The sequence below is a fragment of the Myxocyprinus asiaticus genome, chromosome 32, assembly GCF_019703515.2.
Source record: "Myxocyprinus asiaticus isolate MX2 ecotype Aquarium Trade chromosome 32, UBuf_Myxa_2, whole genome shotgun sequence".
NCBI lineage: Eukaryota > Metazoa > Chordata > Actinopteri > Cypriniformes > Catostomidae > Myxocyprinus > Myxocyprinus asiaticus.
This window is the reverse complement of record NC_059375.1, coordinates 21,900,050-21,917,545: the sequence shown is the minus strand read 5'-3', so window position 1 is coordinate 21,917,545 and position 17,496 is coordinate 21,900,050. Positions and strand designations below refer to the sequence as shown.

The 17,496-nt window shown below is 35.1% G+C and overlaps 1 protein-coding gene across 4 annotated transcripts in view; it reads right to left on the bottom strand.

Moving 5' to 3' along the window:
• Positions 1 to 17,296, bottom strand: part of LOC127423390 (caskin-2-like) — a 61,609-nt gene extending 44,313 nt beyond the window's left edge. For 2 of the 4 annotated variants that reach the window (XM_051667643.1, XM_051667646.1), the window contains exons 1-3: positions 17,176 to 17,296; positions 16,094 to 16,466; positions 4,478 to 4,529 (exon numbers count right to left, since the gene is read on the bottom strand). In XM_051667643.1, coding sequence (XP_051523603.1) covers positions 4,478 to 4,529; positions 16,094 to 16,187 — 146 coding nt within the window. In that variant the 5' untranslated portion in view covers positions 16,188 to 16,466; positions 17,176 to 17,296. Of the gene's footprint in view, positions 1 to 4,477; positions 4,530 to 6,692; positions 6,837 to 16,093; positions 16,467 to 17,175 lie in introns of those variants that run through there. The other 2 variants (XM_051667644.1, XM_051667645.1) reach the window with 2 other exon arrangements.
• Between the last annotated feature and the right edge of the window lie 200 nt (positions 17,297 to 17,496).

Genomic DNA, 17,496 nt, shown 5'->3' with positions numbered 1-17,496 from the left:
TGCATTTCTTTGCCCAATCTTGACACTTCAACTTGTGAATCTTATTCAGTGGTGGTCGTGTTTCAGCCTTCTTGACCTTGGCCATGTCTCTGAGCACTTCGCACCTTGTACTTCTGGACACTCCAGGTAGGTTGCCGTTCTGGAATATGGTAGCATTGGAGGATAATGGGTTCCTGGTATCTTCACGTTTAATTCTTCTCAAGTCTTTTGCAGTTAATTTGCGCCTTTTCTTCTCCATGCGTTTTTTGCGCACCCCAGTTGACTATTCGCAACAAAACGTTTGATTGTCCGGTGGTCACGCCTCAATAGTTTAGCTATTTCAAGAGTGTTGCATCTGTCTGAAAGGCATTTTACAATATTTGACTTTTCAGTGTCAGTTAAATCTCTTTTTTTGGCCCATTTTACCTGAGGTAATGAAGCTGCCTAATAATTATGCACAACTTGATGTAAGGTGTTAGTCACTTTTGCCACACCCTCCCTCATTACACAAATACATACCACCTGAAAATGATTAAATCCAATAAGCATTCAAGTTTATATGGTTTGGAGTTGGAAAATGTGCATGAAAATAATGATAAGATCAGAATACTCACTTGCCAAATAATTGGGCACGCAGTGTATGCCTACACAATGTCACATCATTTTTGAGCTACTTACAAAAAGGCATCTAGCTGCACAGATACCAGATGACCATTTTACTCTGACTGAACTGGCATATAACTTTAGTCAACAAAATAACATTTTAGTTGACAATAATGTGCAAAATGACAAAAATGCGTGTCACACTGTAACAACCCAAAACTTTCACGAAATTGAAAATTGTATAAACATTTTATTTAATTATTCTAATAGACATTCTATTAAATTAAAAATGTAAGGGACAACAGGGCTAAAGACCATCTGGGGTAAAAGAAACTATTGATTTTTTTTTTTTTCTCTGAAAACACTAAACACCAACCAAAACTTACTACAGTACTTTCCTAAACACCTGTTTCTAACTATTCACTACAAAATATTCCTGATCCATGAGATCATTGCATGCCATGTCTAAAGTTAGATTTTGAGGTAATTTGATCTAATATTTAATAATTTTCAAAATGTTGCTAATTTATTTAGTTAGTAAAAATCCCTGAAATTATCACATTTATTTTTAGACAAAATACTTATTTATTATTTTCAGTTTTGTTCAAGTGATTAAATCAAACTTTTTTTTATACCTGTCCAATAAGTGAAAGGATTGTATTTGGGGTAAAAAGCCCCCCTGTTGCAGGGGCTAAAGACCCCCATAAAACACATTGTTTTTCTCAAGGAGGACGACTACATTTGATATTAAAAATTTGCCTAAGTTGACCAATTTTGCCCTATAAATATTGTCTCTATATTTACACTATATCACTATAAACAAACACAAGCCATGGCATGGAGGAGTACTAGTCTTCAATATGTAGCTGCATGGCATATAGTGTAAAGTAAAATAGGCATTTACTGCATTCACTGGGACATCCAATATAATCCATGTAATGGAAGTCCTGGAAATTCTACACAATTCACTTTTAGTTTTGGTTCATGTATGAAATCTCCTGTTAAATTATTAATTAGAATGGTCATTATTACTTTCCCTCTTAATAAAGAATATAGTTTGTTGTTTAGTGGACAGATTTGTTTTATCAAGTACAAAATCATGACTGATGCAACCAGGGTATGAAATTCACTTTTTTGCCCACCAGCCACAGTGGCTGTTGAATGCCCAATTTTACCAGCTACTTACATTTTTTTAGACATATACTATGTGTGTGTGTGTGTGTTTGCGTGTGTGTGTGTATATCTTATATATATATATATATATATATATCAAAAGTTTGGAATAATGTACAGATTTTGCTCTTATGGAAAGAAATTGGTACTTTTATTCACCAAAGTGGCATTCAACTGATCACAATGTATAGTCAGGACATTAATAACATGAAAAATTACTATTACAATTTGAAAAAAAAAAATCAGAACTTCTTAAACTACTTCAAAGTGTTCTCATCAAAAAATCCTCGATGTGCAGCAATGACAGCTTTGCAGATCCTTGGCATTCTAGCTGTCAGTTTGTCCAGATACTCAGGTGACATTTCACCCCACACTTCCTGTAGCACTTGTCTTGTCGGGTACTTCTCACACACCTTACAGTCTAGCTGATCCCACAAAAGCTCAATGGGGTTAAGATCCATAACACTCTTTTCTAATTATCTGTTGTCCAATGTCTGTGTTTCTTTGCCCACTCTAAACTTTTCTTTTTGTTTTTCTGTTTCAAAAGTGGCTTTTTCTTTGCAATTCATCCCATAAGACCTGCACCTCTGAGTCTCCTCTTTACTGTTGTACATGAAACCTGTGTTGAGCGGGTAGAATTCAATGAAACTGTCAGCTGAGGACATGTGAGGCGTCTATTTCTCAAACTAGAGACTCTGATGTACTTATCCTCTTGTTTAGTTGTACATCTGGCCTTCCACATCTCTTTCTGTCCTTGTTAGAGCCAGTTGTCCTTTCTCTTTGAAGACTGTAGTGTACACCTTTGTATGAAATCTTCTGTTTTTTGGCAATTTCAAGCATTGTATAGCCTTCATTCCTCAAAACAATGACAGACTGACGAGTTTCTAGAGAAAGCTGTTTCTTTTTTTGCCATTTTTGACCTAATATTGACCTTAAGACATGCCAGGCTATTGCATACTGTGGCAACTCAAAAACAAACACAAAGACAATGTTAAGCTTCATTTAATGAACCAAATAGCTTTCAGCAGTGTTTGATATAACGACAAGTGATTTTCTAGTACCAAATTAGAAATTTAGCATGATTACTCAAGGATAAGATGTTGGAGTGATGGCTGCTGGAAATGGGGCCTGTCTAGATTAGATCAAAAATTACTTTTTTCAAATAGTGATGGTGCTGTTTTTTTCATCAGTAATGTCCTGACTATACTTTGTGATCAGCTGAATGCCACTTTGGTGAATTAAAGCACCAATTTCCTTCCATAACAGCAAAATCTGTACATTATTCAAACTTTTGGCTGCCAGTGTGTATATATATATATATATATATATATATATATATATATATATATATATATATATATATAATTTTTAATGTTATTTTATTTTATAAAATATAATTGGGCCTACAATTTTATTATTATTACCATAATGATAATTTTGTGACATAAAAATGGAAGCTAAAAAGTAGACAAGCACAGAATAAATAAACTTCTTGTTCAAGCACCATTTCTGAGGCTGTACTGAATTATGAATACTACAGATGACAATTCACCTAATGTCGTTGCATGTCATTTGCTATGTATGGTAACGTATACAGCCACAAAGATTTGGAATAAAGCAATATCAAAATAAAGTAAACCTGCAGAGTTTCGTTCCATGGAAAGTGAGCCAAACTCAGAGCACCTCCTGAGATGGTCTGAGGTCATTTGCAGCATTCTCATAGATGACACTATTCTTGCAAACTGTTAGCAGATGACTGAAACAGAGAAGAACGAGTGGGAACTTTTTGCATGCATGTGTTCCATCAGATGCGCTTGTGCTGTGCTCATGGGCGGCAGAGCACCACTAAACACACGGCGAATCAGACACACTTCAACGGCTTTTCTTTCGTCTGTTCTTCAAAATATAATCAAGTGTGTTTATTAAAATGCACTTCTTTGTGTCTAATGGCATTTCTGAAATATGTCACTCTGAGACGTCTTACCCGCCACAGTGCCAGGTAGATAAGCAGAAGTACCCACCACTGTGTATGTGGCGAGTTGGTGGGTGTTAATTTCAAACCCTGGCTGTAACAAGTTAAATGTCTTATTTTCAATTCTTTAGATTTGTGAATTGTGAGAAAATGATAAAAGTGAGTGGAGTCTTCCAGTAAGGAAATGGGACAGGAATGGTCACCACAAATTTCTAAAGAATTCTAATGAAAGTGTTGTTCAACCAAACAAAAAGATATCCAGTTCACCATGTTTTTGTGACAATTCCGTTTCAACAAGATTGTTAATGGATTTGAATTGAATAAAGGTACTTCATGGTATCAGAAAGCATAGCCTTCTAGTGAAGATGATGGATGCCAACATGACTGAAAAGCACATTTTCATAGTGTATTTAAACAGGTGAAAAACACATGATCACATGATCAATCAAAGTTGCGTATAATCATGTACAAGGGTGTTTTAAACCGAGCAGTCAATGTTTGGTATAGTTACAGTATTTCTGAAGTGCTCTGTTTGATTCCAATCTGCTCCTTAGCAGTTATAAACAGGGCAACTTCACAACTGAGAATTTGAATTTGAAGTTTACAGAGATTACTATGTGGATATCCAACTGTCATGGGGGTAGGCTTGGAAAACTGCACAAAACATCAGCTAATCACCAAAAAACAGAACTGTGAACAATTAGGGAAAACTTCTCCATAACATGTGAGAACTAAAATTAGAGAACTTACCCATCTTGGTCTTGGTAGTTCACATTCAGCCTCTTTGCGGAGCCCAGTAACTCTGGAAAAACAGATAGAAATAAAAGTCAAGACATGATGTAATATTTTCAACATATCAGTCAGCTGCTGATCCCTCCATTAGAGAGGTATGAGGCATGATGCTCTTATGGCAAGAGAGCGCTTTTTCAAACTTTCAGCAGGCAGTTTGTGCTCACAAACACAGAAAAGACTGATGGCTGTGTGATATTTTGTACCAGACTTAAAAAGCATTTTTATGTCTACATTGTCATTTGAATTACTAACCATATTTATACTACCGGTCAAAAGTTTTGAAACACTTACTCATTCTTTATTATAATTTTTTTCACATTTTAGAATAATAGTAAAGTCATCAAAACCATGGAATAACATAAATGGAGCTATGGGAATATAATGGAATTATGTTGTGACTAAACAAAATCCAAAATAAATCAAAACTGTGTTATATTTTAGCATCTTCAAAGTAGTCACCCTTTGCCTAGAATTTGCAGACATGTACTCTTGACATTTTCTCAACCAACTTCTTGAAATATCACCCTGGGATGCTTTTTAAACAGTATTGAAGGAGTTCCCATCTATGTTGGGCACTTACTGGTTGCTTTTCTTTATTATTTGGTCCAAGTCATCAATTTAAAAACTTTTTTTTTTTAATTACATTTTAGTTTTATAATAAAATAAATTAATATGATGGCACAATAATAATTTTGTCTACAAAACTAAATTTCAAACATTTAAGCATATGCCTTCAGATCAAAAGATTTTTAAGATCATGAGAAACATTTGAATCAAGTGTTTCAAAACTTTTGACCGGTAGTGTATATGTAAATACACAATGTTTGACTGTAACAAGGATTACTTTTTCAGCATGTGAACTGATCAAAAAGTCAGTTACTTATTGCTCTGTTTAAATTTGTCTTAAAGGAATAGTTTACCCAAAAATATAGTTTTTTAGTATAGTCATTATTTACTCACTTGCATGCCATTCAAACATGTATGCTGTTTTTTGTTTTGTTTTGTTTTTTCAAAAAAAGAAGAATTTTTTAATCTTCACGCAGGTCTTTTCAACACAACACAAATTTATGGTAGCATGGCCATCAAACTCCAAAAAAATAACATAAAAGAACCTTTTTGTTCTTAAAGTTTGATATGGTCACTATGAACTCTTTTATGGAAAAGAGCTTCATAAATATTCTGCAATAATGGAAAAACTAAGAGCATGCCAGTTTGAAACATCCTGTGGTTTAATAGTGATAGAATTTTCATTTTGGAGTGAACTGTTCCTTTAACTGAAGCTCCTTCAAAGAGATCAGCCAGTGCCTACAGATGGTTTCATTATTAAATCCTTCAAAATATCACTGCCTTAGCAGCCAAGCAAACTCCTAACAATCCAAATTAGGAATGTCTTCTTTGGATAAATTTCTCTATGTATATGGCTTGTGTCCTGAGTTTTATGTAGTCATCTTGGGACAGACATGTGTACAGTATTCATACCCAGACAGTGACCACCAAACATTTCAAGAAGGTAATATCAGAATTTGCAAGTCAGCAAAAGAATAGTGTTAAAAGTTTAGGTAAAATGATAATAAAGTTGTCAACCCAAATATATATAAGAAAAAGAGAGATATAGTTATATGCAAAATAAATGGATAAAAAGATGTAAGATAGATTAACACAAATCAATATGCACCTAAATGCAGGAAAGAAGATTTGCAGGAGTGTGCATAAGTATCAGTATCAAAATATTACAATGTTGCCATTACTGTTGGTTAGATTTTGTATGGTTAACATCCAAGCAACATCCAAGTTAGAATGTTCTAACAATGTGGAGAAGAAAATAAATACAAAATGTTTGAGAAATATCAGTTCAGAACTGTCTTGCAAGCACTGCAAATGTCAAAATATATGAGACTCTGAAATACTGTATGCTCCACCTGTCACTAAAGGGAAAATGTGATCTAGGTCACTATGTGAAGAATGATGAACGCAGAACAAGGCTGTGTCCAAACTGTCAGTGACTGAAGACAAGTCTGTCCCCTAAACAACACAGAGCTGTGTCATCATTAAAAAGGCATTCTGAGCTACACAGCCTCCCCTGACCTCTCTCCTCCTCTTTTAAGAATAAAACAAAGGATGCAGAAAAGAATCATCAATGGAAAAACCATAAATGTAAACAGTTTTAACTTACCTGTCAGTACACACATCGCCACCTGTCCCATGTTGTCTATAATAATGTCACCCACCTAAATGTCTATCTGTATCCTCATATTCCCAACTACCCAATCATTCACTTGCTCACAGACCTTCATATTCAACCCATATCAAAGCTAAGCACCATCACCCGCACTAAAAGATCCTCTCTCCTGCTTGATTTCAAATCAGAGGAACACTGCATGAAACTGGATCTATAACTATTTGTTCCCTCCAGTATGGTGGGAATGCAATGAATTCCTTCACCCACGTATTTTGGATTAAAACCAATCAGGAAAAAAAAATGCAATTCATTGTTTCCTGCAAACTGTGATCTGTTACTTTTTGATTGCAGACAGTGACCTCCTTTACTTGGAGACCAGAAAGCTGCTTAAGACTTGAAAACGGCGTATGCGTTTACATGCAATGTGTTTTATGCTTTCTCTTTACTCCCGTATACATGCGGTTCGGTCAGCAAGCAGCTTTTTCCACACCAAAGTAATTTCTCCGCAACACTTGAATAAATAACAAACAAGGTATGCGGTGAAGGCTTTGCTATTTTATTATCTGTTGCTTCGCTTTATTTCCAAATATTTGTCCATCACGACCTGCAGCGGAATTACGCTGCAATAGTGGGGTTTCCCTTTTACATCGGATTTACTTGAATGCATATATGCGGACAGTAGTCGATATTATAAAAACTGGTGTGTAAAAATGGGTATATTTTATAATGTATGTGCTTCTACCACTGTACTCCCAGAAATGTTTAATTCAGTGAATTATTGAGTCATAATGCGTTTTTATGCCATGTTGTTCATAAGACTATTTTGCAGCTTTTGTTTTTAACAACTATTTCTGCACGATGTCGGTCTCAATAAAGCGCATTTTGGTATCTTTGGAGTTCGGGGTTTTGGAAAGAGAGGGCGTGGCTAATCCAACGGCTCTGTCTCGTGGAAGTAGAACGGCTGAAATTGCTTACAGCACCTTTAAGTCCATGTAAACATGGTCAGTGAAGGTGATTATCAATGCCATCTAAAATTTGGCAGCACTTAAACTATAAAATTTCACTCATCATGTTGAAATAAAGCACTTTATGCTTGCTTTCCATGGTCATGGTCAACTTTAAAATAAATCAAATATAAAAAGCGCAACTGAATGTCTTAAGGCACTACAAAAAAATATGTTTTTAATGGAAATCAATCATTTTTACTGGTAATCAAGTATTTTTGTCTTGATTTCCAGTAAAAGATAAACATCTTAAAGTTAGCTAAATTCACCACAAGCAAAACTACATAAGAAACTAAATTAAATGTATAATTCACCCAAAAATTAGAATTCTCTCATCATTTACTCACCCTCATGCCATCCCAGATGTGTATGACTTTCTTTCTTCTGCTGAACACAAACAAAGATTTTTAGAAGAATATCTCTGTAGGTCCTTTTAATGCAAGTGAATGGTGGCCAGAAATCTGAAGGTTCAAAAAACAGATAAAAGCAGCAAAAAAGTATTCCATAAAAATCTAGTGGTTAAATCCATATCTTCAAAAGTGATATGATAAGTGTGGGTGAGAACCAGATCAATATTTAAGTCCTTTTTTACTATAAATCTCCACTTTCACTTTTATTTACCGATGTGAAAGTGAAACTACACAGGCGCCACGTGTGACTTTTAGATGTGAAAGTGGAAATTTATGGTAAAAAAAGACTTAAATATTGATCTGTTTCTCACCGCCCAATCATATCTCTTCTGAAGATATGGATTTAACAACTGAGTCTTATGGATTACTTTCATGTTGCCTTTATGTGCTTTTTGGACCTACAGATTTCTGGTCACCATTCACTTGCACTGTATGGACCAACAGAGCTAAGATATTCTTCTAAAAATCTTTGTTTGTGTTCAGTAGAAGAAACAAAGTCATACACATCTGGGATGTTATAAAGGTGACTAAATGATGTTCTTTTTGGATGAACTATCCCTTTAAGACTTGCTTTCAGATAATATTTTGTATTGTATGTGTACTTAGATAAAATGGCAGATTTTCCTCATTGGCAAATTAAGCATAAACAAGTGTAAACAAGTAAAACAAAATATGCCAGAGCCATAAGTTATATATTCAGTCGTGTTTATTATGTATATTTATCTTGTCTTAAGGATTCTTAGGTATGGAAAACAAGACAAAGGTAGTAGTTGAGAATAAAATTTTTGCAGCATAGCCATTTCAAACATAATTTTATAAAAACAAATTGTGTGAAATAAGTAGGGGCGTTTGCTTGTAGAGCAGTAGCAACACTGGCACTGCAAGAAGGGGTACACAAATCAATGTGGATTCTATCTGTCAACATTTACTATGGTCAATCCAAGTAGTTTTACAGTGTATACTTATCACATTGCAGCTACTGATTTCCTGTGGATCTAAGAGGAATTAAGTCATGCCTTTAGCTCAATCCTGATCATTTAGGCATAATCATATGCGCTGTTGTGCTCCAACAGAGCCACTGCATAGAGGACTACATTCCATGGCTAGCGGGCAGAGGGAACGATGCCAGTAAAGCTATATGAACTTTACATATTGCTGCAAGGGAGGGAAAAAGACAGCTAAATTAATGTTATGGGCCTTTCAAGAGGAGTTCAAGTTTCAACATGAGACAACATTCCAGACATGGCTTACCCACCCAATCTCTCTATTTCTATCTATGCCCCTCTCTCCTGCCCTCGCTCCCAGTATCCACACAAAAGTGTGCATGCAAACACAAACACTCTTTGTGTCTGTCAACAGTGGTCTTTTCACACTGAATGGAAGCGCTGCTTCTAATGTGGGCATCTCTCAAATGAAATGAGCCACAGTAACCACACATGGTTCAACCACTCCCAAAACCCACACACAATACACATAATGAACCAATGTAAAGGACACCTAGTATCAAACAATTAATTGTCAATGGGCCTGTTAATTTTTAACACTTGAAAGCATATTTCCATATATTTTTATGAACAGAAAATGCCCCTCAAAAACATTTGAAAATACAACAGCAAACAGGTTAAGTGTGAAATCAAAGAAAGTGAGCATGTAAGTGAGAGAGAGAGAGAGAGAGAGAGAGAGAGAGAGAGAGAGAGAGAGAGAGAGAGAGACAGAGATAACAAAAGCCTTATACTGTTTTTTCACAGAGTTGTTCGAGGAATTTGACATGCTCAAGTTAATGATAAAATCAGTGAAAATGCATCTGTGAAAACGCCAACAAGTCCTTAACCTTTTGAATCCAGCTCTTTGATTATTTTTATTATTGCAAAGTCATTACCAATTATAACTTCTGAGATATACTGTAGGTATATTATATTTGCTAATTTGTTACAAAATCTCTTATTAATGTACATATCTAAATAGGCCTATAATGGTAAGTTATGGCAGCACTGAGGTAAACACAGTTAATATAAATAACCAGAAGCTATGTTTTCATTCTGACGCTGTCATGCTTGCTCTTCTTGACTTACTGTAGCACCAAAGTATTGAAATTTTGAAACAATTCCCACCTGCAAATTTGTTGCAACGTGTTTTGCATTCATGGTTACAAATCCTTCTTTTCCATCTAAATACATGTTTCCAAAGTGGAACATGCCACAGTTTCATTAATGTCTGAAGACCAGACTGGTGTAACATGTACGCAATGCTTCAAGATATCACTCTACAAAAGCAGTTATATTTGTTTGGTTAAAATGACTGTAATGGTGTTAGTTAGTGAATTCCTAATAAATCTACCTAGTATAGGGAACAAACCTACCGTTACCTAATAGCATTAATTATTTTTCAGTTTCTCTTCTTTTTCTACTCAAGTTCTGTACTTCACAATTGGACTTATTAATTTTCTCAACATTAGCTAGCTCTTTTCCTGAACATACAAGTCAACACGTTTAAAAAATACTTTTAAGGAATTTTCAGGAATACAAGCAGGTGTTGGAGGTTAAGCTCTCAATCAATTAGTTAATTACATTAAATTAGATGGACCACAATTGAATTGGTTGTGCTTACCTCAGTCAATTTGTGGTAATAGAGTTCAATGACCTTCCTATGTGTTTCAATGCTTAGAACCTCTCTTATTCAAGCTATTAAGGAATTAAAGGGATAGTTCAACCAAGAATAAAAATTCAGTCATAATTTACTAACGCTCACGTTGTTCTGAACCCATTTGACTTACTTTCTTCCTGTATTACTTTCTATGTTCCACAAAAAAAAAAGAGAAACTCTTATGGGACAGAATTTTTGGGTGAACTATCACTTTAATGCCTTAAGCTGTAAAACAGTATGTAAAATGTGCATACCATTTTATTTTTAGGACTGTAAATGAAGACTTTAAATAGGAGAATACTGCCAATTCTAGCATAAACTGACAACAAAAGAGGACCAACCAATAAATTCCTTGGAGAACGTGTGATGAAGGGAGGGTGCACTGAATGGTGAGGGAATGAGCATTTAGACAACTTTACTATACCCTTTAACCCACATGAATTTCAACTACTTCTGTGTGGCGCACTAGACCTAGCAGTCACAATACTGCTAACCCATGAGCCTTATGACAGTGTGCTCAAAAGGAATTACCATAACAAAAATAGGAAAAGAGATTTACTTTAATACCCTTCCAAAACATTGCATCTCAGCTCATTTTCCACACAGTGTTCTTCCACATGATGAAAGCTTCCCAGAACAAAACAAATGGAAAATTGTCAAGGTGTCTAAGCTCACTGTCTGTGGATGAGCTGAGATAAATGAGACACACAGTTACATAACATAGGCTACATCATGTGACTGCACACAAGTCTGACTTATATTGGCTGAACATACAGGTATATTTAAATTAACCTGAACACAATCTACCAGAAGAAGCAAACCTAGGAAATGCAATGAAAAAGACTTTTGACACAAATAGTTTCACAAATAAATTCTAATATCACAAAATAGCACGATTATGACAAAACTTATAATTGTCAATAATTCTTCTTGATATGATAATCATGATTTTTAATCAGAATTTACATTAAAATACATGTTTTGCATGGGCATATGCAAGCCAAATTCTTTGCTACACTCCAAAGACAAGCTGAGAATTATGTTCTTCAATTTCATACTTGCTGATATATTAAAGGGATAGTTCACCCAAAACTGAAAATTCTTTCATCATTTACTCACTCTCATGCCATCCTAGATGTGTATGACTTTCTATCTTCTACAGAACACAAACAAAGATTTTTAGATGAATACATCAGCTCTGTAGGTCCATACAATGCAAGTGAATGGTGGCCAGAATTCTGAAGGTCCAAAAATCACATAAAGCATAAAAAATAATCAATAAGACTCCAGTGGTTAAATCCATATCTCCTGAAGCAATATGATAGGTGTTGGTGAGAAACAGATCAATATTTAAGTCCTTTTTTTTACTTTAAATCTTCACATTTACCCGTCCCAACCAGTAGGTGGCGATATGCAAGAAGAATGAGAATCACCAAAATAAAAGAAGAATGTGAAAGTGAAAGTGGAGATTGATAGTAAAAATGACTTAAATATTGATCTGATTCTCACCCACACATATCATATCGCTTCTGAAGACTTGGATTTAACCAATGGACTTAAAAATGTTGGTACCTATTCACTTGCAAAAGTTAATTATTTCATATTGTGGGCACCTGTACAAAATAACTAAAATAACATGTCCTGTAATCATTTTTATTTTATTTTTAAACTTACATTGACACGTGTTTTTATTTTTTCTTGAACCCATCTTTTTCTTTTGCCAAAAATTATGAAAGAAGCGAGGAAGAAGCTATTTAATACGTACTGAAGAAAGATAAAATCATTAAAATGAAAGCAGATATGGGCCTTTGAGTTCAGACAGGGTTCATATCTCGTGCATAGTTTGGTTTCGTCGTCTGCCTTTGTATGATCGTTTTGGCGCTGATGACTGTAAACAATTCTAGTGTGAACCAGTCCGATCAAATAAACCTTAAATTCACCTGGTAAGCCTGCAGAGATGTAAGAAGACTTTTCTAGAAGCAAGACATTTCTATAATGAATGCTAAATTTCAAACATTTGTGTGCCAGTAATTTTTCCTTAAACAAATATGTTCTGAATGAGCTGAAGCTTAGTGATTAAAGACCACCAACAGCCAATACCAAAGATTATGGCAAGTGTCTCTATGTAGTCAATGTTCAGCTTTAAAATATAAACTCCTAAGGTGGCTGAGGTAAAAAATGTATCCGGGGTATTGTACAATTATTTTAGAAAACTGGCTTCCAAAAAAAGGGCATGTCTATTTAAGCACAATATAATTATTTTTTTTAAATGCTGGATATCACTTTTTGCACAGAAATAATGACTGACTATTGTCTCTATTTATTATTCAAAGTGCTGTTTGCTCATTGCTAAATCTCTTCTTGCAATATTAACACTGTAGTAGGAAATTACACATGCACTATATACAGTGTAACAAGTCAGTAAAAATGTGAAGCGTGTTATGTTTTTTTGAAACCCGTACAGGTTCACTATCAATTGCATCAACAATGAAACCAGAAATGAGGCAGAGAAGATAAGAAAGTACAAAGCTGAAAAGTAGAGTAAATGAAAAAGAAACCATGCTCATATTTATTAGTTACAACCACTTTTTCCTCTGAACCTATTTTTTACATTATAAAACCAAGGTAGTAGAAAGCTGATTTACATGCAGTCATATCCAGTGAGAGTAATAAGTGTTCTTGCAGCCTGCTGCACTCTATTTGTATATTCTACAGTAGCCCTGTATTTTGTACGCTAATTAAGCCAAAAATAGCAAATGTATGCATGCTCTCAGATATTGCTATACTGTCCATCCTTTAATTATCTCTAGTTTTGATGAATATTTAAAAGCTGATGTTTAGACGCAGGGCCTGTCTGCTCAGTTCAAGGAAATGCATGCTTAGTTTGTACTAGATCTAGCGATGACTGACAACATCGCTCATGGATTAACCCATTGAGCAGATTCCAAAACAGGCCTGAGTAGCCTGACCCATCTGTCATGAACAAGACTATTAAAACCTGTGTATGCTTGTGTCAAACATACAGTCATAAGACAATACTTTACACACTAAACTAACTGGCTTTGAGCCAACTCATGTGTTGCAGAGTTGATCTTTTTATTGTAGTAAATTGTACAATACATTTATGGGGAATCAAGAGACAAAGAAGCAATAACAAAGTAAAAAGGATTAACTACAATGGCTTAGTGACATTGTTAAAGTACAGTGAAGTGTGTGTTGAAATCCAGCTCTCTGTTAAGTGAATCTGTCAGTTTGCCATATCGGTTATCCCTGATTTGTAACAGGACATGTGTGGGCAGGGATGAGCACATACCAGATTTTGGCAAATTGGAAGGAGGTTGTTAAATGTCAGTGCACCAATACAATTAATATATCAGAAACATACAGAGAGAGGATTTCATCAATTATCTGGGCACCAAAATTAAGTGCCATCCAACTAAAATGTGAATACGATGAATTTGTCATAAAGAGTTATTGATAAATTCTTGGTTTTGCCTCGTTTTGTAAAGCCAAAGCCAGCAGACACTAAGAGAGCAAAGGTCTTTGCATCATCATAGACAATGATAAGCTTAAAATGACAGTAGTATTAAGAGTATTTAGAACATAAAAGCAATGGAACATGGAAATAAACCATGGGACAAATGTCTATAATGGTGAATGGGAGACCACAGCAAATATTATTTTTGAGTTCCTATTTGCTCCAACAGCAAAGGAAAAAGTCCACTATTACGTTTTCGCAACTTTCCAAAAAGGGGTAAAACAGAGAGCAGTGGACTACTCCCTCAGCAGCAGTATTAGAAACACTATCATGGCAGTTATCTTTTTTTTTTCATTAATGCCAGAGTAAAAAGGATATACATTATTATCAAATAATTAAAAAGATAAACCCTGCTAAATTAAGGTGGAAAAAATCAGTTGGTCAAACACAAAGATCATTAAAGGAATATTCCAGGTGCAATACAAGTTAAGCTCAATCGACAGCATTTGCTAAATAATATTGAGTACCACAAAAATTAATTTTATCTTGCTCCTCCTTTTCTTTAAAAAAAGCAAAAATCGAAGTTCCAGTAAGGCTCTTACAATGAAAGTGAATGGGGGCCAATCCATTAACGTTAAAATACTCACTATTTCAAAAGTATAGCCACAAGACATTAACAACATGCATGTTAACATGATTTTAGTGTGATTTAATCAATTACTAACCTTTTCTGTGTAAAGTTATAGATAATTTTACAACTTCGTTGTCATGACGATGTAACGTCAACAAACTCTAAAACCCTAAAATGACTGTAAAAATTACGATTTAAACAACATTACAGCTCAAATAATGCATGCATCTTAACAGCAGAATTAAAGTGCTTTATTAAATTATAAGCTTCTCATTTCGGTCTTTAAACCCTCCAAAAATTGGCCCCATTCACTTCCATTGTAAGGGCCTCACTGTAACCTCAATTTTTGCTTTTTTTTTTTAAAGAAAAAGACAGACTAATTATTTTTTATGGTAATCAACATTATGCCACAAATGCTGTCGATTGACCTTAACTTGTATTGAACCCTGAATGTTCCTTTAAGATCAATATGACATTTTGACTAACCAGGAACACATTCAATATTAATTAATAACATGATGTTTACAAGCTGTAAACAAGATTTCACACAAGGATTGATGTCCTGAAGCAGAATATGACCATAAACAGGACTTACTATCACAGGGGAGTTCATTGACTGTCTGCCCCTCATAGAGCTCACCCAGTTTGGCCTCCAGTCAGTGCAGTTTCCATCTGCTTAGGGAAGACTTACCAACCATCCTGAGAGCATCCTCTGGAGGTGCACTGCACAAACGTGGTCTGTAACTGACCTGTGAACTATTTGTTCTGTCCAGTAAGAAATAGACTACTAATTTAAACAGAGTTTATGTCTCAGATACACTATTTATATCCAGTGTTTAAAGTAGTTTAGTGTACACATGACTGGAATGGTCATGAAATGTGGATTTAATTTTAAGTTTGGATGCGGCTGTCGCTTGGTGTCACACAGGGAGTCTTGGCACTGTTAATTAGCCTAGTGCAATTACCACTGTTGATATATATATAGCTCATATGTTCAAAATGTTGAGTCAGCAAGGGTAAAAATTGTTTTTGAAATGACTATTCTAACATCTTGGGAAAATTAAATCAATTCCTTGTGCGCTCAAAAACTAATTATCTTATTAATTTGATGATGAGTTTGATTGCCACATTTGAGTGTCTAAAAATGCACATTTGCAAACTACTCACCAATGCACAATTACCAGCTTGTATATAAAGAACTATTATAAAACAGCCCCAAGGCTACTTACTACTTCGGTTGGTCTTGGTCTTGGCCAGAAGTTTATGAGCTAAGGGAAGGTCTCCATTCTTCACAGCCAGAAGAAGGTCCTGCTCCTTGCCCATGACTCTTGTCCAGCTCCCGGGAAAAGTTCAAGGCTCACAATGTCATGATCCTCTCTGTTCACAAAACCGTGGATGTGGCTTTTGGCTTACCACATCATTCTCTCAAATGTAGTTCATGTTAAGCTTTTTATTCCTCTTTGACAGAACAGGGGGATTGTATAGATGGAAAAACCTTTGAGATTAAGGTTTTATTCTATAGAAAGTAGATATTTGTTCTTGAAGAGTGAGTATGCACTGAGTGTAAGCCATCCTTTGAGCCAGAAACATCACAGAGGAAACCTAGGGGAAGAACAGATATGCTGTATTATCACAATAACTCTGTTGACTAATATTGTGCACTGTACATTGTATATGCTCTCTATACTGATAATGCACTTTAAGGTAAAAGTTGTACATGAAAAAAAAAAAAAAACTTTGACAAGTTATTGAAGAACATTGTACATATATACACACCTTGGTCATCTGTGGTCAATGGCATTCAATTCCTTCCAGAATTTCCTTGCTAGATTTACTATATATTTGCTATAAATCATTCTCTGCGTGAACTTAAACATCATTCTTAAATTCAACTAGTCAAACACAAATGACATAATCTGCTGTACAGCCAGATCTTGAACTACTTAACTATTATAGACATTCATAATAATAATAATAATAATAATAATGAAAAGTTTTTTGTGATCAATAGCCAGGAAACCTTTCATGAGGGTGTTAAGACAACAAATCACTTCATAAATCTAAATTACGAGAGCTTGCGTTATCATTTGCGGTATAAATGTTGTCCAAGACAACGTAGGACGTTAAAGTAACGTAAGACGGATAATAAGTCGTTAAAAAATAATATTACACATTCCTGAAAACTTTCCTGTCCGGTAGCCTGTCTGGATATTTTAACCTATAGTGCTAGGAGATTCACATGCGTCTTTAATCTTAAAATGCATCATTTGCATTTTTGCAGCACGTCTCATCAGTCGGAAAAGGTACTCACCGATACAAACATAGGTCGATAAACGGCAATATTCACAGATTCCATGAATTTCAACAAGTACAATCCTCTCTGAAGTTTCTATTCGTGGAAGCGCAAAAGCGCATTGCCATACTTGTGAACGTGTTTAACACAAGCGAGCCCTGCGTGAACGCGCGCGCGTCTCTCACGCGCATCCCCGTGTTATTCTCTTCCTGAAAAGTGCGCTATAAATTCTTCCAACATATTCCTGATGAAGATTCTACAAATGCAGGATATTTCCAGTAAGTCATCTTTACGTTCAGATGTTTACATTGCTGTATCTAATGTCCCACATTCTTCTAT